Source organism: Vigna umbellata, chromosome 11 (genome assembly GCF_029865625.1).
Source record: "Vigna umbellata cultivar VRB3 chromosome 11, Vumbellata_1.0, whole genome shotgun sequence".
In the NCBI taxonomy this organism is placed as follows: domain Eukaryota; kingdom Viridiplantae; phylum Streptophyta; class Magnoliopsida; order Fabales; family Fabaceae; genus Vigna; species Vigna umbellata.
The window spans coordinates 28,159,165-28,181,252 of NC_142175.1; the positions used below are offsets into that span (position 1 = coordinate 28,159,165).

The 22,088-nt window shown below is 29.3% G+C and overlaps 1 protein-coding gene across 1 annotated transcript; it reads right to left on the reverse strand.

The window, feature by feature from the left end:
- Nucleotides 1-479: 479 nt before the first annotated feature.
- LOC124836991 (cytochrome P450 78A3-like) lies at nucleotides 480-2,881 on the reverse strand. Its single transcript, XM_047312270.2, has 2 exons — nucleotides 1,625-2,881; nucleotides 480-1,442 (listed from the first exon to the last, which is right to left on the reverse strand). The coding sequence occupies exons 1-2, from the start codon at nucleotides 2,621-2,623 to the stop codon at nucleotides 816-818; spliced, it is 1,626 nt and encodes a 541-aa protein (XP_047168226.2). The 5' UTR covers nucleotides 2,624-2,881; the 3' UTR covers nucleotides 480-815.
- Nucleotides 2,882-22,088: the final 19,207 nt, after the last annotated feature.

Genomic DNA, 22,088 nt, shown 5'->3' on the forward strand with positions numbered 1-22,088 from the left:
AAATTGAAGATACAGATCAATGTGGTCCAATTTTTGATGTTTGTGGTGCAAACCGTCATAGGTGGTATAGGAGCTGAGGACAAGTTGAGAGTTGCCCCCACCCATAGTAATCAACATACGAGTCACAATAAACCTCGGGGAACCATGTACTTCGTTTAGACGCAGATCAGGCCAAGGTTTTTGTCTCTCACTGCATAGTGCCAAATTCCAAATATTCAATTCATTCATAAAACACCTCCTCAACTTGCAAATTCCATCACCCAAATAAATAATTATCTCTCATAAAATAGACTACTGCTTTTATCAAACTCATTATATATTTCTTTAATCCTTACTCCCAATTATCATGTAATCACGTGTGCTATCTTGTCTATAGCTAAACTCCCACTGCCATATTGTACTATCTATCACATTACCGTTTCTTATTTATCATTTTATTTACTTCCGTTTTAGTTTTTAACGACACATTGTTTAAATGGTAGAACCAAACTTAAAAACTTGTATTAATTTCACCAATATTTACAATGAAAATAGATATTATCTAATTTTTTATAACCGGACAACTTCAGACTTCACTGTCAACTTAAAAACCGAAAACCAGAAAAAGAAAAAAGAGAAAAACCTGATGACTCAAAGGGCCATGCACTTAACATTTAGTGCCTCCAAAGGGCCATGCACCTCCCACCAACCCCTGCCACATGCAAAACCTTCCTCTCCCTCTTTTTTTTTTTTTTTTTTTTTTTTTTTCTCTCTTCCCATTAAAACAGAGTTTCAAGTTAATAACTTAGACAAACTTAAACATTGCTATTATTATTTTAAGGGCTTAGTCCACGCCTAGGACGGACTTTAACAGTGAGGGGGTTCGCCATTTCGCAAGAGAGCCTCAGCACCTCAGTTAGATCGACACCGTTGCCTTCATCGGACGGTACCCATTGAAACTCGTGCAAGAGACTCGCCACCCAGAAGGTCACGGTGCTCAAACCCAGAGTCTTCCCCGGACAAGTCCTCCTACCCGATCCGAATGGAGCAAGTCTCAGATCCGACCCGAAAACAGAAAACTCGTTCTCCAAACCCACGAACCTCTCCGGCTTAAATTCGAGTGGGTCCACCCATACTTCCGGGTCCCGTGCTATGGCCCACATATTTACCATAGCCGTGGTCCCTGCGGGCACATGATGCCCATCAATGGTGGTATCAGTTATGGCCAAGCGGGCCCAGGAGAGAAGCGGGCCTGGAGGATGCAGCCTCAGAACCTCCTTCACCACCGCCGGAAGATAAACGGTCATGGCCACGTCCTCCTCCGTCAAGGCACGTGACCCACCACCAACCACCGCGTCCAGTTCCTCTTGCACCCTCTTTTGCACCTCGGGATGAAGCACCATCCTCGCCAATATCCACTCAATCAAAACCGCCACCGTGTCGGTCCCTCTAAATATCATTTCCTGTCCAAAATACAAATTAAAAAATTAGGAACATATGATTAAATAGCCTTACATGATCAATAAGACATTTATTTATTTATATATGTATATATTATTTAACGTGGTATGAAGCAGCAGTGAGTAATTAAGTTCTTAGGTTAAATTTATATTATTTATTTTTGTGAGAATTAAATTAAACTTACCCAGAGGACAGCAATCATGTCGGAGTGAGACAATTTATCTGGACCTTGGAGAGAGAGCAAAACATGAACGAAATCGCGGTTGGTTTGGGTTATGTCGGCTTGATGGTCGGCGATAATTGAACCAACGAACCGGTTTACTTTGGGGACGAGTTTTGAGCAAGTGAACCGGATTTTCTGGAGGTCAAAGTCTTTGAGAAAAGGGAGGTGGTCGCCCCAATTAAGGGTACCCAATAAATCGTACCCCTGTTCCACCAACTGGGAAAGCTCCTCCATTTCTGAGTTTGCCTCGTCCAGCTTATATCTTTGTCCAAAGACAGACCACATCATGTTGTTAAGAGAAGCTTTTTTTAGAACCTGGCGAAGCTGAAAGGCACCTTGGCGGTTCCAGAAGGAGCGGGTCATTTGGGCGGCTATTTCTGCCCGTTGGAGCTCGGACGCCTTGATTTGCTTGGGACAGAAGAGGTGTGTGGCGGCTATGCGGCGGAGGGTGCGCCAGTAGACACCGTATGGTGCGAAACCGATGGCGCGGTTGAACATGAGACTGTATGCAGATTCCTTGATTGGACGATCAGCAAAGACAGAGCTGGTGAGAATCTCCTTAGCCACATCCGGGTGGCACGTGACTATGGCACGCGTGTCTCCGAGGCTGAAGGCCATGAGCCTGATGGCGTTGCATGCCTTGGCTGCGGCAAAGATACGGTGGTGGGCGAGGGAGATCATGAGGTTGATGCTCCCGATAATAGGGTAGCCTTTGGGACCGGGAATGATTTTGTCAGTATCCGAGGAAAGGTTAAGGTTGTTGGATGAGGTTGAAGTGGGCTTTTTCCAGTAATGGAAGGAGTAGTACTTACCCCAAGCAGGACCACCAGGGTGAGACCAGTAGAAGAAAGTCATGGTGAGCCAGAGACAGACCATGATCAAGAGTGACCATGCAATGTTCTCTTGAGTGCATTTGGAGGCCAAGGCCAACACCCACAGGTTATCAATGTGCGTTGTCATACTCTTCACTTGAGAGAGTGTGTTTGAAACAGAGAATTGAAGAAAAGAGAGGAAGCGAAGGAAGAAAGTTTCTTTCTTTCGAGGTTGGAAAGCGAAGGAAGAGATGAGTATGGTAGATGGTGCTTCTCAAATATATAGGGTGAGAAGAGAACATAGCAAGAGAAACTGTTATAGCTCAAATCATAACTGTTATAGTTATAGTTATACTTGTGCTTATGTTTATGCTTATGATGTGTTACATGCTGGAAGGAACAGGACACTAAGCTAATAGATTGCATAGGAGTGAAGAATACTAATAAGAATTGATTGATGGACTAATAATAAAAAAATAAAAAATAAAAAATAGTAATAAATTAAAATTAAAAAATTAGGAGTGATGATTATAGGGGGAATTAAGGAATTAATGTTTGCTATAGTGACGTTGGGAGGTGTATGGTACAGTGGGTGGGGTTATATAGACTGGGAATGAAAGTAATATGAGAGTTAGTAGTTGTAGTGTGCAGAGAAGTAGTTTTTATTTTGGAGGAAATGTTTAGAACTGTTGTGGCGCCGCCATGGTTGTATGACGAAATCCTTTGAAAAAAGTAAGTTACTAGATTCAGAGGGTTGATTAATGCACGCGCCATTACCGCTTTGGTGTATAAGATATGATGTACTACCCATTCCCTTTTGCTTTTACCCACTTCTTTCTATTTCCCTTTCCCTTCAACACAAGAATTAGAATATATGCTTTCATAACTTTTACCTTACCTTATTTTTACTTTTAGGATTTGCTGACTGAATGATAGAATTTAAAAGTAAATTTTTTGAATAAATTTAAACGTAATTGTAATGTTTGCAAGAATTAATATAGAATTTAATTAAGGTGATAAATTAAATTTTTTAAATTCACTTTTATTTATTTTTAAATCTTTTTAAATAAATAACAACAAAATTTATCTTCAAATCTTCTTAATCATTCTTTCTTAAATTTATTCAAGTGAAGGAAGTCTTAGTATTTATTATTTTTTTTGTTAAAATTAAATCATAAAAACTGTTTTTCTTCTTATATCACTCTAATTTCGTCAAATACCAATTATTTTATTTCTGTTGCTGTCTAAATGTTGTATGATTCTTAAAACCTGATGTTTGACAAAATTCCCTTTTAAAATATTAAACATATTTCCGTATTCCACATCGGTACTCACGTCTTGTTTGTTCCAAAAAGTTAATTATCAAACTGCAATATAATAAAAATACTTGTTAAACATTTTTGTTCTTGAACAGATTTTCCAAATATATATAATTAAGCGTGTTTGAAATATTATATAGTAAAAATTTCATTAATATTTTTGATAAAAAGTTAAATATGTTAAACCTACATGCACTTATGTTACTTTTTGTAATTTACTTTTTTAATATGATTAATTATATCATTGACAGCTACGGTTTTATTACAATGAATGAATCATTAAAATAAAAAATAATAATTAATTTAAACTAGGGTACTTTACTTAATAATTTATTTTAATGTATTGTTTTTTATGGTTTTTTCTTGAAAAATTTGATAATATTTTATTTTATTTTAAATTATCAACTTTAATTAATATTTTAAAAATTATTTTTTAAATAATTTTTATATAAAAGTATGGATATTTTCATATATCAAATAGGTATAAAATAATCAATGCTTACTTTATAAATATATATTTTACTTAAGACATTCTTTCAAAAATATCTGTTAATATTTAATTATTTTTCTTTTTTAATAAAATGGAACTTCAATTATTTAATATAGGGTTAAATATGTTTTTAGTCTCTGAACTATTGGCCGTTTCTGATTTTCGTCCCTCTTTCAAAGTAAGATACAATTTGGTCCTCATTCTTTTCGAAACGTTCGTTTTAGTCCTCGGAACTTTGGTTTTTGTCCTCAATTTGTTGCTAAATGAGGACCAAATTTTTAAACAGTGTTAGTTTTCGATAACTAAAACGAACGTTTTCGAAAAAAATGACGACCAAATTGTACCTTACTTTGAAAGAGGAACGAAAACCAGAAACGGCCAATAGTTTAGGGACTAAAAACATATTTAACCCTTTAATATATATACTCATTTATAACTCACATCTTGCACTTTTCAGTTTTGCATTTCATGTTTTCTTTTTCGTTTTACATTCTCTAACCTCTCAATTTTAATCTAAATACAAATGGGTAGATGAATGTTAAGAACTTAATGTTTTTTTCATTTACTTTATTATTTTTTAAATTAGTTGGATTGTATTTTTATTTTTATTAACCATCAAAGGAAAAATATAGGTTATGACTATTAAACTAAAGTATTAATTTTTACTTGTTTAATAGATTTTATCTACTTCTAATCTTTTTGAAAAATCTAATAAAAGTAGTTTGATTTTGTTTATTTCCATTATGACATGTTTTTTTTTCTAATATTAAATTTTTCAAAGAACACATAAATAGGAGAAGTACACAGTTTATTTGTTTAGGCTTAGGAGATCTGAGAGGAGTCTGATGGGACATCAGACACATACTGTTGAGAATTGAACTCAGATGTTCCTTTTAGTTTCAATTTAAAACACGTGAACTACTTAATGGTCATCAGGACTACTTGTGTTTAACAATCCGGCAACCACCATATGTTCTTTCAATGTCCTTAAATCATTTTACATTATTTTTCTAATACTAATTATTTATTTAACATCTTTTTTTTTCGCTTGAGGTTAATTTACTATGTACGATAAAATGTAAAACCGGATTTTAAATTATTGTTGTATTTGTTTTTAAAGATTTGTGCAATTTGAAAGCACGGATTTACAGATAAAATTTTTTTTCAATCTCTTATCTATTAGCATATTTGTAAGAATTTCTCAACATTTATAATTTTATCTCTTGAATATAATGTGTTTGACTAAAATGATTTACAAGCTGAAATAGAAATAATAATAATAATAATAATAATAATAATAATAATAATAATAATAATAATGATAGTAATAATAATAATATTAATAAAATAATAATAGTAATAAAATAATAATAATAATAATTAATGTTAATTTTTTACTCTTTATAAATATTTTTACAATTAAATATAACATTAATCATTATCATTTTATTTTACTTTAATAATTAGGAGTATTTTGGTAATCTTTAATTTATACCAATTAAACAAAAAATTTTATCTTTCACATCAATAAATCCTACACTAATTTTTATAAACTTTACTTCCAAATCTATTCTCCTTTACCTCCAAATCCACTCAAACAAACAACAATTAATTCATCCTCAAATTCATTACTCACTCTTCTCAATTCCTCTCCCCAAAGAACATACTATTACTGAATAGATAACTCATTTAAGTCTTCAAATAATATTTCTCTCAGTTTGATTTTACATAAAAAAAAATAGCAAAAGAGTATAATTAATATATGTACTCATTTAAAAGTTGCCGTTTTCTAGAAAAATTAATGAGGTAAATAATGTTATTTTCTCATGAAAAATTTATATATCCTATTTTTTAAGATTTTTTTAAGATTTTTTTAATATTCAATCAAAGAATCATGTTTTTTTTTTAGTTTTATTATCTAATATTAGTGTAAAAGAGTTTGTTGAAACTAGTTAAAAAATTATTAAATTGGTTTTCAAATCAGTGTAAAAATAGGTGGTATATTATGGACAGAAGATCTTACACAAATCTAAGCATACCCCTTGTCTAAATCATGTTTGATGAGTAATATATTTTGATAGTGTTTGTAAGTTGCCACTAGATTGGACACACACATACTGTTTACTGCTGTCTTCTCCAACTTGATAGCTACCAAATCAATAATATATATATATATATATATATATATATATATATATATATATATATATATATATTACCATTTATTTTTTGAATTTATGTGAATTAATATTAATAGTTATACAAATTTCAGTAGAACTATGATAAAATAGTATCTAATCTAAAATTATAAAAAAGTATTTTTAAGTTTAAAAAATGTAGATCTAGAAAAAGAAAATAAAAAATGTTTAAGATGGCATAGCACAATAAAACTTTACTTAAAAAATCACCTAACATAATCTTTGTTTACAATTTCTGTTGTTATAAAAAGGGCTAAAAACTAAATGGAACCTTTTGGAGATTAAAAAATGAAATTGAACATAAGAGATAAGAAAAAATGAGCAGAAGTGAATATGCATATGTTATTATAATGTATATAGTATGAGAGTGGTAAGAGAAGTTGTAACATAATGAAACAGAATCCATCATACCTGGTATGCAACTAGGAAGAGAGGGCTCGGTTGGGATTGAGCGAGATTGAAGAGGTGTTTAATGTTGGTGTGTTGCGTTGTTGTTGTTGTTGAGGGAGTGTGGATGTCGTGTTGGGTTGGGCGGTGAGGGAATAGGGAAGAAGAAAGCGCGTGAGGAAGAGACATCCTGGGACGACAAATTAACGTGGGAGCAGTAAAAAATCAGGTTTGGATGTCTGACACGTGGGGGTCGTGTGGCTTGATACTGTCTGGTGATGCGACTGAGAGAGTGAAAGGGCACATGAGGCCCATCCACTTATGGCTCTCATACATTGCTTTTAGGCGTTCAGTACACAGTATCAGTATCAGTATCTCAGTATGGCCTCTTCTCCCTCCCATCCAACTCAACTCTCTCTTTCATTCTCTTTCTCATTTTCCATTTCTCATTTCCAATTTTATCATGCAGATCTCCCTCAATCTTAACATTAATTATTTTTTTGTCCTTTTTTCATTTCACTTTAACCTTTCGCTCTACCTCCAAATCTTCAAACCCTACTGCTGCTCCATGCATTCTAATAATTCATCTAATAAATAAAAAATAAATAAAAAATGAGTGTGGAAGTGTGTGGCGAAAGAGTACATTAGTACAATGAGGGCAATGTTTAGATGTACCAGTGTGTCACTGCACTAACCTCTTTCATGACTGCGACAACTCCTTCTCTTTGCCTTTCTTTCCCGATTTGCCCTTCGCATCCCATTCTCCCTTCACCCCATTACTGTCTTTTCCCATCCAGACCACCACACATGGACCGAAGGATACGCTGCAACCCTCGCAGGGAGGGTTGCGTGTAAAGTGAACTTTTAAGAAACTGGGACCCACTCTTTTTGTTTCCACTTCATCAACGTTCCTCCTTTCTCACCCTCTCCCTCACCAATCCCTGTCCATCGATTCCATCTCTCACTGTCATCCCACACAGTCAAAACTATTTCACTCTCTTCTTCTCAAAATTAAATTATTTATTTCTTGCTCCACTCCTTTTTATTTATTACACCTTCATCTTATTTCTTTACTCTATTTATTATGTTCGGTAGCATCTTATAAATGTAAGACGGGTTAAAACTATATGCTTATCTTAATAATTAAAGAAAAATCCCAAAAATAGTTAAACAAAAATCTTAAAACTTATCTATAAACTTCATAAAATTCAAGTTAGAATCTTATTCTATTGTTCATACTTTGTTATGTTCTTCATGCTTTTTAACTCTCTTTTTTATGATTTCAAATCTTATTTAGAATTTCAAATTTTTTAAATATTGTATTATAAAATTTTAAATTTATAATTTTACGTATCACTTATACACTGAAAATGATTAAAGTAATTGTTTAGACATTTATAAAATTAGAATTATTAATTTTAACTTTATAATATTGTCAATTTTTGTACTTTAAATAAAATCACTAACTTTAATCTTTTTTGAGATAGGTGACAGTTTGCATCTTGATAACTTTTTTTAAAAAAAAATTATTTGTATATATAATACTTTACTGGTATATTATTATTTTTACATGGTTAGTTATTATTATGTTATACTGAAGATCAAAAATAATAACTTTCACGTTTTAAAAAAATATAAACAAAAAATTATAAAAAACACTTATTTAATAAAAATAATAAAATTGGTAAAAACAATAATACGTAAAAATAAATTTACTGAAAATGATAGTTTTAATAAATTTTAAAATATATAACAATTTGCTGAGTCTATTTGTTACCTTTTCAATTGTCTTTTGTTGGTAGATAGATAAATTCAAGGGCACCGAGAAACTCAGGGACTGGTCACCAACACATTCAACATTTTTGTTTCTTCTGTGAAAAAATCTCCTGTCATGTGCACTACTCTTAGATCAAAATCATTAAAAAAAATTGTTAACTTTTTTTTACTGGAAATTCTACTAAATATGTTATCCGTGATTTATTATTTATTTGAAAAAGTCAATGTCGGTAACACTCATATTTAATTATTTTTTATAATTACTTGATATTTATTTCACTATTATTTGATACTTAAAATTGGTATTATATTTTTTTCTTGATATTTGACTTTAATAAAAAAATTATATTCTTTTGATATTAAATAATTTATTAATATAATTTAGTTATGATTTTTACTTCCTGTAAAAAATAGTTTAATTAATGCTTTAAATAGTAAATGAAGAGTTGTCATAAACTTAGTATCTTGAGTAACTTATCTAGAGTCATTTTTGTCCTTTTACACAAATTTCAGGTAAAAATTGTATTATTTTGATGGAAGATTTGAAAAAAAAAAATAACTACTGAATCTCTTATTATTGTTGATTTTATTTTATTTTTTAAGTGTTTTTGTTGTTTTTATTCTAACGTTAATTTAAACACTACCTAACAAGGATTACACAAATACTTTTTTATCTCTCAAAATTATTAGTACTATTTATTTATTCAAAGACTTTAAAAAAATGAAATTAAGTATTTGTTGTAATAGGTCAAATGTAATTCTCAAAAACACTATTTCATCTATAAATTAATAACAAAATATGTCAAGGTTTAATCTTGGTCTCTTAATTTAAGATGTTTCATTTTGGTTGTCTAACTTTGTATATGTGTCACATATGATGTATTTTATTTAAGTAGAAAGAATAATGCACTATGACAAAAAAGTAAAGAAGTGAAAACCAAAAGTAAAAAAAAAAAAAAAGTTGAAAAGTAAAATTATTTAGATCAAATCAAAGAAAATAAAAATAAAAATAACCAATTTATTATTTATTTCTAGTGATATTTATAAACACATTCCATAATAGATCATAATAATATATATATAATTTTTAATAGTATAATTAATTATGTTATATACGTCAAAGGAAATTAGACTGAAGACAAGAACATATGCAACATGAAGGACTTAACTTCCTCAAATTTATAGTTTTCCATAACTTTTTAACTTGAGATGAGAGTAAATTAGTTCTTGGTAGAAAATAACCTCTATTCAATCATAAATTTACCAATATTGTGGACTAAATTACCTTTCAATGTTAATTCTTATCCATGATAGTATCAAATGTCTCTATAATTTTTATGTTGGTAAATTAATATGATAAAAAAAAGTTCTTAATGATTTTATGTATGATTAAATCCAACCTTGTGTTTAAAATATTTTTTTTTAATTTTTAGAAATTTTGAAATATTTCAAATCTGATTTATATTATCTATATTTTAAAAATGATTTGTTTAGACAAAATCTATTTAAATTTCTAATATATATATATATATATATATATATATATATATATATATATATATATATATAATATGATACATTAAAACTAAGTTGAATAAAAATGGTTATTTCTATTCAATATTTGAATTATATATAAAAACAAATATGCATGTTAACCTTTTTTAGATAATTAAATAATTTATTTTTATATTTTTAAAATACTTATTGTTAATTTTAATTTAGATAAATTAATTTAAACTCATATTGTGCATTGATTTATGTGAATATAGTTTTAAAAAGTAAAAATTTTAGAAAAATTAAAGAATAGAGTTGTTTATATTTTAATTACTTTTCAATTTCAATTTTGATCTAAATAATAAAGTCAGTCAACAGAAAGGAAGACTTGATTAATTAATAAAAATAAATTTTCCCCATGCATGTTTGATTTCAAATTTTACACTGGCAATGAATATGTCTGCACAATCTTTCAAACATCAGCAGCTAATCAAGATCTAATTAGACGATCAAATACTCTCTCACCTCTACAATGTTTTTAAATTACAGAAACTTTTTATTTTTCTTGTTGAATTTATTAGAATATACTAATATCATAAACACCTTTTAGTTTACAATATAATTTATTTTAACATAATAGATTATTAATTTTTTTAATAGTTTATTTTAATAAATTAGTACAAACTATTTCTTATTCATATACATATTGAAGAAAACGTTATATATGGTTAGTTCTTGAAAAAAAAACTTTATTATAAATCATTTTGATTAAAAATAAACTAATTTTGGCAGCACTCCAATGGAGTAAATGTTGAATACCATTCAGTCTAATTTTTTCTCTTTAAAAAATATTTAAGCTTTAATTTTCCGATAAATTTATGTAGAAATGTTGACATGTTCATTAAATAATAAAGCCTCTGTTGTCTGGAAGCTCCTGCCATGGTTAATGAAAACTCTCAGGTTGACCTAATAATGGTGTTAAAGAAAATGGATGATATATATTTCCCTCCTTATTCATGCACTCAATCAGTAAACTCAAATGATTTTTTCATTATTAAACTACACACCTAACGAGTGGAAATTCCAAGTTCACATCTAAAAAACTAGGGAAGGTTTGTGCATGAAACTAGCGTGCTCCTCCAGCTAATTAAACATTCTGAAACAAAGAACCTTAAGCACTTAATCATTTTTTAACCTTTTGAATCAAATCAACATTAAGCATATGGCTGTTTCTTAATCCATAAAGTAAGTGTGATGTCCACTTCAGGACCATATATTGAGCATTATGATTAATCAATTAATTGACGTGTAGACTACACAATTAGGCTAATCAAATTATGCCCTGATATTGTCGTTACCGGCAACAAGACACCTAGCTTCTAGGAAACCTTCTTTATGGGATTATCATCAGTGGAAAGTATATATACTTCATTTGATTAGATAAAGTTAATTGAATATGATTTTCTGCGTATTGGAACCGTACTTGACAATGCCAAATCCATAGTTTAAGGTGTTTGTTAGATTACATGTTGAAGGAACCTAGTTTAAGGTATTTGTCCCGGATCTTTCTTCGATGCCGGTTGGTGGTTGCTGAGAGACACCACTGTCTCTCAGAGGACAATATTAATAAATGGTTTACAAAGTAATTAGAGTCATTACTAAGAAAATCACCTGCTTGTTCATAACCCTGTTAAGTTTTGGAGTTTAACGTTTGTAACTTAGTGGAATTGAATCTTCTGTCAAACATAGAAATCTACAAAGAAGCTGCATTTAGATTTTATGTGTATATTTTAGGGAACAGCAGTATATGCTGTGACATTAATTTGTAAACCGTCTTAATCAATCTCCTTTGGCATTAGTTTCGATGATTTTCACCTAACATGCTTTAGAACTTGACGGAAACGCATGGTTTTATGACATTAAACGAATAAACATTTCCTCAATACTATACAAATTAACGTAAAATGTCAAACCGTGTTCTTGTTCAAATTCTGATCTAATGAACATATGAAACATAACAATGTCTTTTTAGGTTTTCTAACTTAACGGCGCGTACAAGTTTAAGAAATTGTAAGAATTCAAGAACTGCGTTCACATCATGAAGTATACGAACATCGTTATTGTTATGTTGTGCTTATATTTTGATTATTGATATGTTATCTATAATCTACAATGATAATAAAAACAAAATATTATTTCTATTATTTCCGTGCGGTACATATTTTATTTTCTTAAAAATGTTTGATATAATTATCATATTCTTATATAACTATCTGAAACTTATATATGTAACGGCTTTTCTTGAAGGTTTATTTAAACAATATATTATGTTTTATGCATTTAATATTTTTTAAGATTTATTTTTATAATAATACAAATAATTATTTTATTTTATTTTTGGTTAATACAAAAAGGGGTATAACAATGCATTAAAAAGGCAAGTAACGCGCCGAAATATCTATTTCCATTATAATTATAAAAAGAAAGCTTATATTCTATCTGTCCAAGTTGTAATTTTAATATAAACATTACATATATTAGCGAATTTCTAACTAGAGAGTAATACAACCGGTCTTTAATACAACGTTTCTTTTTTCATTTAGTTTTATAATTCAAAATTATTATTTGTATCTGTTTTCTTATAATAATAAATAAATAATTATTAAGGAGTATTTTAAGTTCATATGTTTAAAATCTTCAAGAAAATTCAAACATATAGGAGACTTTTAATATATAACAGTAATGTACCGTGTGTTTCGATTAAGCAAATGTATTATTCATGCAAAATGTAAGCTTGGACTGTTGTTGTTTGGATTTTTAGGTTTTTGCTGATTTGAGAAGATGAAAACTAAGAGAATAGGAGATTGGTGGAAAGGGAAGGAGGTTGACTAATTAAAGGTTTTTCTCTTCTAGCATGTTTTAGTTACAACTTGTGAAAAATTTTCATTGGTCGATCATAAGAAAAATTATGTAACTCATAATTGATTATGCCCTGGTAATTTTTATTTATTTTTCCATCCATAACAAATAACAACTATTATTTCTAAGTATCTTGATCAAAACTATAACAAATCCATAAATACTATGTAGTATAGTTTTGGTTAATCACTAAAAGTTTATTAATATTTTTCTTTTGTATTTTTTCAATCACAATATTTAAATGGCCATCAATTTTAACAAATTGCATTCGTACTGCAAAACGTGCAAGTTATACGAGCTTATTTACATTTGTAAAACTCGTGGTTTATACAAGCTTATGTACCTTGCAAAAATTTAACTAACAATAATTTTCATATACTTTACTAATAACATTATCATCACTAAATTGAACATACAAAACTTTTAATTATAAATTCAGCGATTGAAAAATGTTTAAAATTATAAAAGGGATAGATTTATATGGATAATCCTTTATAACCTCAATAACCTTATTCCAACTATATGATATCATGCAATGTTTCTCATATATATATATATATATATATTATATATATATATATATATAATATATATATATATAATATATATAAACTTAAATAGTAGAACATTATATAAACATGTATAAAACAATTAATTCTATATGTATTCTTATATCATTCTCAATTATGATATTCTATTTTTTTTATCACTCATCATCATATAACTAATAGTAAATTAAGCAATCATAAATTCGAAAACAAACACGATCTTTTTGAAACGTAAAAGTAAGAATTTATAAATTGAGACACCACAAAACCTAGCAAAAAAAAATTGAATTAAATAATTTTGAGTTTAAATCATAAGGAACGAAACAAAAATCTAGATAGAAATATTGACAAATAAAATAATAGAGGGGACTAGGGGGATAAGGTTTCACCGGAGATTACAATTAAAGTTGTGTCACATGTGTGGAAAGTGAGTTGGATCTACTAGTTGAAGTGGAAAACCTCTTTTGAGATATGGAGATGATTGCAACAATGGAACATGAAAATTAATGCAAATTGGAAATAACAAAGAGGAATGTCACCATTATTGTTGAACTTTTCATGGGAAGAACATGAATGTAACCCTAACAATAGGAAATCGAAAACCTAAAGTCTTAAGTTATATTAGACTTCTTTTAAATGGATGCATATAACCACAAACTTCATGGAAAAATTCGTAATCCATGAGTAATTTGGATTGAATTTCAAAAATTTGGATTTTTCTTTTAGCTTAAAAATACAAATTCACATTCGCACGAGCTACGAATTATGAAAATAATAAGTGAGATTTGGTATAAATACTCAACAAATAGTTGGATAAAGAGTTCAAAGAAATCATTAGTAATATTATAAAAATATATATTGATGATGTGTCTATTAAGTCGACTCTTATGGAGCATTGCCTGAAAAATAGCAAAATGATTTTTCTTAGAACGATAACATACATGTATTTGAATCTATGTAAAAACTTTTCTTTTAACTTTTAAACTAAAGAGTTTAAATATATTTATTTGTAACAAAAATTGTGAAGAAATATTGTAAAGTATTAAGTGAGATATCCTTTATTTTTTAGTACTCCTAAACATGTTTCATCCTAATTCTTAATTTAGTAGTTATAACATCTTATTGTTCTTAGAAACTAATTATTTAAATATATATAATATATATATATATATATATATATATATATATGAATTCGTAACCTTTAACATAGTTTTAATTGAATCTTTGAAAATAATATGTCACTACAACTTTTGGCTACATGTTTTGGTTTTAAAAAAGTATGGAAGACTTTGTTTGTTGTCCTCTAAACAGAAAAACAAACAAAAAACTTTATTTGATAAGCTTTAAAAGACAAAAAATTTAAGACATTCATGTCCTATTAAAAAGAAACAAACTTAAGGATAAGTTTAACATTTTAAAACTCTAAAGGACAAACAAACTAAAAATTTGGCTAATAAATTTAAGAACTTCATAAATTAGTCACATGTTGTGCATGATCAACTTGTTTTCTAATATATTTCACTCACTCTATATTGGAATAAAGTAATAAGATACATACTATTACTTCAGCTACTATTCATGACATGACAATTTTAATGGAAACAGTATATAAATTTATGAAATTATTGATGAAATTTTATTGACGAAAGTAAATTTGTCAATAAATTTAAATTACTGATGAATTTTATTAACGAATTTTGAAATTTTAATTATTAATGAATTTTACCCACAGATTTATTATCGACGGATTTTATAAAAAAAATCAACAACCACATTTTATTTAGCAAAGAAATTTTCGTCGATAAAATCCGTCGAAAATATGTATTACTAACGAAATAGTCCATCAATAAAAAGAATAGAAAATTTCTCGTCAAAATCTTGCGTTTAGTGTCAATATAAAACAAAACACTCTCTAAATAGAAACTCTTTTGTGATTGAGTTATGATTTTTTATTCTTTCCTTTTTTTTTTTGTTTACAAGGATTTTGTGTTTTTTTAGCTTTATTATGTTGTGATTGTGAGTGAAAAGAGAGATTTGAATGACTCTGGGTGTAGTCTTTATGTTAGTTTAGGTGTTGAATGAAGATGAAAAATGGATTGATTGAGAATCCCTAAACAAAAGAAGAGAGGATGAAGAAAATGAATCAAATCACAATATTTGTTAACGAGTTTTTTTTGTTAATAATTACCAATAATTTTTTTTTCTTCGATAATTATCAACAAATATAAATTTTCATTGATAAATACCTATACACTTTTATCGACAAATTTCAATTCATCGAAAATTCATAAAAAAAGTTATTACCGATACATTTTTAACATATTTTAACCATACCTGTTTGTTTTTTTGCAGTGAAAAGATAAACTCAATTAGATTTTTCTTCTTCTTTTTCTAATTACAAATTTTACCTATATGGTAATAAGAATTAAATAATTATTTTTATCTTCATCATTTATGTAAAGTTTTGCCTATAGAATAATACCTCACCTTGAGTCTTCTATTTTAATATTAAAACATTGTTTAAGGTAAGGGTGTTAGTCGTAATCTCTTAATCTTTATTATGACATATATTTTATTTTCTAAATTTTCAACTTGTTTAGTTTTATTTTGTGTCATGCCAACTTTTCATATTCTTCTTTATTTTCTTTGCAATTCTGAATTGAAACTTTCTATGTTCACGTTATTTTTCGAACAACAACTTTATTTACTTATTCTTTAAAAATTTTGGGACATTTAAATGCAATCACTATGCTATTGAATTTTCTTTATTTTAATTTGAATTTTTTAATGAAAATTAAATTTCAAGATTTGTATGAAAAATGAATATGGGAAAATGTTTGAGACAAAATATGATAGTGATATTTAAAATAGTTTTAAGTGAAGATAATTATAATATAAGAATAAGAAATCAAAGTTTACAAAAACCTAAACCATTGTATAAATAGTATAATGATAAATTAGATAGACTCAAATGGAATAGAGGATGATCATATCAATACCATGAATTAATGAACACAATATATGATTATATTGATGCTAGATGCGCGTAGTCAACCAGACAAAATTATAAAAACGTAGACAGTAATCTATCAAACTAAATGAAGTACTTATATATAACACCACCCAACATATAAAAAAAGAATTTTCTACTATTATCAGTTTATATATAGCAAATGTGTCAAGACCACCATCCTAAAATTATTTTAATTACTTTATAAACTTGATTTCATGATTTCAAAAATATTTATAAAATACGAAAAAGGTTGAATAAAATAATAACATTAGAAGAAATAAGGTTTCAAAATCTCTCACTATAATGAGCATTGAAAAGCACTCACATATTATTATTTATAAATACGAACAATAATGAAAAACAAGGTTTCAAAAAAATATTAGAAGTTTGTTTTCTCTAAAATTAGTAGTAAAAAAACTGATTTTTATGAAATAAATTGTAATGAGTCTACACACTAAGCTCCTGCATCCTCAAAATGGAGAACTAATTGTCCACTTGGTCGTTTGAAAATATCTCATAGCTAGAAACACTTACATACCTACCTACCTCCTATAAATTTGTATTGACATGTATATATGTGTAAGTTGTTACAAATATGTTAAGAGAATATTATTATAGTTACTATTTTTTTTTTCATAAAGATGAGTATTGAACTAAGAAATAAAAAGTTAGATTCAACTATTCACTCACAACTAATAATTAACTGAATTTTATTTTAGTATTTTTAAATTCAAGTGATCAAAACGACATTTGGTGAAAAAAATATAATCATAAGATCAATTTCAAATTTTACTTCATATATTTATATATTTTATTATTTTATTTAGATTCATGAAATTGAAGTTATTAACTAAGAGATTCATTCATTTTTAAAATGTATATTTTAATCCAACTTATTTAATTTTTAAAAGGTTTAATACATCATTGCTCCTTACTTTTAGGGGTTTGGTTCAAAGTAATCCAACATTTTAAAAAAGTTGAGTAAGACCCCATATTTCTTTAAAAAATGTTAAATTCGATTCTTTCCGCTCACACCTTTAAAAACATAAGGGTGCAAATGTCACGTCATCATCACCATCTCCAGACAAACCCTAATTTTTCTCCAAGAAACCCTAGCCGCCGCACCATCCAACGTCGTCACCGCCATTATCGTTGGCAATCGTCCTCTCCAACACATCACGCGCCACCACCAAAGCGTCTTCTCCCTTGTGTTGCACCTTCTTCACCTTCGCATCTCACCTTCATTCTCGCGCCAGCACCCAACGTGATCCCTTGCTATGCCGCGACCACCAATCTTCACCATTTTTCACCCTCGTACCAGTCAAATCATCATCGCGCTAGCAGCACTGTCGTCCAATCTCCACCACAGAATCGTCCACCATTAACCACTAGCTAAATCGCCAGCTGCTGCAGATCGCGAATCGCCACTCTTCTCCCCCACTAATTGCGCTGCTGCTTGCCTCCACTTGCAACCAAAATCAGACCTGCAAGCAAACCGTGGAGACCTAGGGTTTCTCACGTTCTCGTCGCATAGCTTTGGTGGTGGCGTGTGATGCGTTGGAGAGGACGCTGCCGTCGAGGATGGCGGTGACGACACTGGATGGTGCGGCAACTAGGATTTCTTGGAGAAGAAATTAGGGTTTGTGTGGAGATGGTGATGATGACGTGACATGAACTTTTTTTTAAATTAAAAAATCATTTAAGTCCACCTATTAACGTGTGCCACTATAGCATTTGTACCGTTATTGTTTTTAACGGCGTGAGCAGAAAGGACCGGACTGAACATTTTTTAACAAAATATGGGGTCTTACTGAACTTTTTTAAAAGGTAGGATTACTTTGAACCAAATCCCTAAAAATAGGGACCAATGTATTAAACCTTTTTTAAAAAATTATTTATATTAATATTTTGTTGAATAATTTAATTTAAACTGTACTTAAAATTTATTTTTTTATGTAAATTTATATTTCAAAAATTGCTTCTAAACAATTTTATTTAAAAAATTAAAAATAAAATAAAATATAAAAATATTTGTGAATATTTATTGGTGTTGGCAGATATAAAAAAAGTCATAGATATCATTTTACAAATACCGTACTATTAATTAGATAAATAACTAGAAAATTTTAGATTGAATGGATAATGTGTAGACACTAATTACATTAAATCTTACCTATTGTCATCTTTACTTATAAAGAAAGTACTAAATAATACTTAATTACTTTTTGTATATTTTTTATTTAAAATTCTTATTAAATTGAACATCAATTTTTTTTAAATGAACCTCTGGTAAATTTTTAACAAGCAGATGAAGATGATTATACCAAATCCCTAAAACCTTGAAAAAAAAAAGTCGCCCTTTCGACGCTTTAAAAAAGTGACGGTATCTTTCTCTTTGTAATATTTGTTTTATGAAGCAAATTTCTTTCTTGGAATGTTTATTGTGCCCAATCTTGCTGCATGATTTTAAGATGTTATGTTAAGAATATTTAGGATTGTATATGTTTAAAACAGAAGAAAAACATTTAGCGTGATATATGTTTAAAACAGAAGAAAAGCAAGACAATGGGATGAGAAATTTGATGATTTTGTTAAATAGAATTTCGAAATCATTGCATGTAAGTGGAATTGAATATGTTAAAAGTATTGAATAGGGGATCTGAACTTTGACAAAAGTTTTCATGTACAAAATGCATTGAACCACTTACGAAGACAAACTATTATAGTCTCAACGAAGAGACAGCCACTAACGTATACGATGGCACGCTCTGATCTTAGGCCATTACACTCTATCCCGCATTGCCAATTCCTCATTTCACAAAGTCTTTCATTATATTGTTAAGAAAAATAGATAAAATATGATATGAAAATGAGTTTATATACATTTAAAATATTTATATTAGTAAAAAGTATTTTAAAGTGATATCAAAAGTAGGGTGTTGCTCCTTCCACCACCATCCTATACTTCCTCCACCTCCTCACATTATTTTAAATACAATTATATCCTTAAGTTAAAAAGATTTTTACTTTTATCCTATTTTAAATAATTTGAAACCCTAATTTTACTTTCTCAGCACCCACCCACGGAACTCTATTCCTATTTCCCCATTTTCGTTTCACCTTCCCACCTCCCGCACTTCCATTCCTTTTTCTTCCCAGTTTTTTTTTGTTTGAAAGCTTCCATTGCAGCCGTGGTGTGAAGGAGCGTCTCCGCCGTGGTGTGGAGGAACATCGAGGAGCGTCCAGAGCATCAATCAGCGTGAGGAAGTATACATCAATGGAGGTGACATCCTTACACGGATGTCCCCTAATAAAACAAACTCTAAAATAAAAAATGTAACCTTTAAACGGAGGTGACATCTTCAACGGATCTCAACATCCGTTTAAGGTAAAACGGATCCGTTTTTTCTTAAACGGATGTTGACATCCGTTGAAGGACGTTGAAGGATGTCACCTCCGTTTACTTTTTTATTTTAGGGTTTTATTTCAAGGTTTATTCGAATACGAGGAAGCACGAAACACACTGCACCACTCCACGCACTGCACCACTCCACGCATTGTACCACAAGAGCGACACTGCACCATGAGAGGGAGATTGCTTGATAATTCTTTCCACCACCACCAACCTTTGCAACTTGTAGTATCTCACAATGACGAAAAAAGAGAGGAAGAAACATAATGTTAAAATGAAAAAAAATATTTTACTCATGTACGAGACTAGAATAGGTTATTAGTGAAACGAGGACTAGAATAGGTTATTAGTGAAATAGATTGTAAATGAGTAAAATTAAAAAATAATAACCCTAAAAATAAAATTTTAAAATTTTACTGAAGGACAAAATAGTAAAGAGGAGGTGGAGGGAGAAAGGTGTGGTGATGGAGAGAACAACACCCTCAAAAGTAATATTTTGAGAATTTGATTTAAAACGGACAATTTATTATGAGTGTGAAGACCAGTATGAATTATCTCACCTTACAATTGATAAATGATTCATAAAAAAGGTGAAAAGAGTGATACAGTGTACTTATAAATAAAAACGATTTTGTGTTTGAAAAATATATTAGAAAGTAAAAGAAAAAAATGTTTAAATTATTGGTTGTGGTTGGAACAATGTGAAAAACTAATAATTAATATTTTATTCTAAAGTTTTTTATTGTCGAAGTGCTTTTGAGTAAGTTTTCAGTTTAATTAGTTTTTTGTGATACATAGGCCAATTGAGTTTTCCAAAATTTTAAAAGCACTTTTTCAGTTTCTGACTTCGCAAAGAAAATGTATTTTAATCCCTTTTACTTTATTTGTTTCATTATTCACACTAATTGTGTGGATATTAAACCCGATTAGACTTACATGATTGATGTCATGCATTCCTAGTTTGTCAACCTCCGAAAACAAAGCTGACTCTCGATACGTATATATGTGATGTTATTCAATTTCTAAATTTCGTTTTAAAATAACAGTAATCATGGGAGGGAAATTCAAAAGGTGCAACTTTTTCTATAATTAGTAAATACCGATCACTCTGATGTTTTATGTACGAGGAACACTTTTAGTAACTTTACCATAATTATTTTAAATCTCCAATAGTGATTTGTGTTTTAAGCTAATTCGGCCGAGAGATCTACTAATTTTTACAGCCCCGAGTAAATAGAGAATATTCTTATCATTAAAAGTGAAAAAAAGAAAAAACGTGAGAAAAAACCTAAGTTAGACAAAATAAAAGCATGAGTATATTTTTCGATGTCCTTGATAGAATTGGAATTGTCAATGCAGTATTCATTTTGTTTCCTAAAAAGTTGGAACAAGATATTCAATGAATTTGTATTGTTATCCAAGACATGTCACTAGAGTTGGGCCCAATTATGATGATAAACGTGTGAGTTTTGATGAACCAGGCATGGTTCTTATCCTAAGGCTTCACTACTAGTAAACAAAAACGATGACAGTTCTTATCCGAATCCGATTTCGCAAGAAAGAAGAAGAAAAAATTGTTACCAGGATTGAAAAAGTGCAATGACTAAAAACGAAACGCCAAGTTCTTGAAGAGGAATTTAGAGAATAAAAGGCAGGTGGGCAAAGGAATAAAGTTGAAGTTGACAAGAATAGGATAATTGAAGACCAGGGTCAACTAAATTGGTTTGACTTAAATGGTTATAGCGAAGACGAAATTGGCTTTAATTTTGTTAGTATTAATGATTTAGAGAGGCTTTTATTGAAATGGGGGCAAAGACACTTTAGATGAAATGAAATTGAAAGTGAGCAAAAGGGGAAAAAAGATTAATAAAAGGCATTGTAATAAATAAAACATTCCCTGTTGTGTATGTGCTAAATTTGAGTAAGATGTACCTCTCTGTGCTGTCAATTACATATATAGTTGAAGTCTTACATCTCTCCCTAGAAAATTGAAGATACAGATCAATGTGGTCCAATTTTTGATGTTTGTGGTGCAAACCGTCATAGGTGGTATAGGA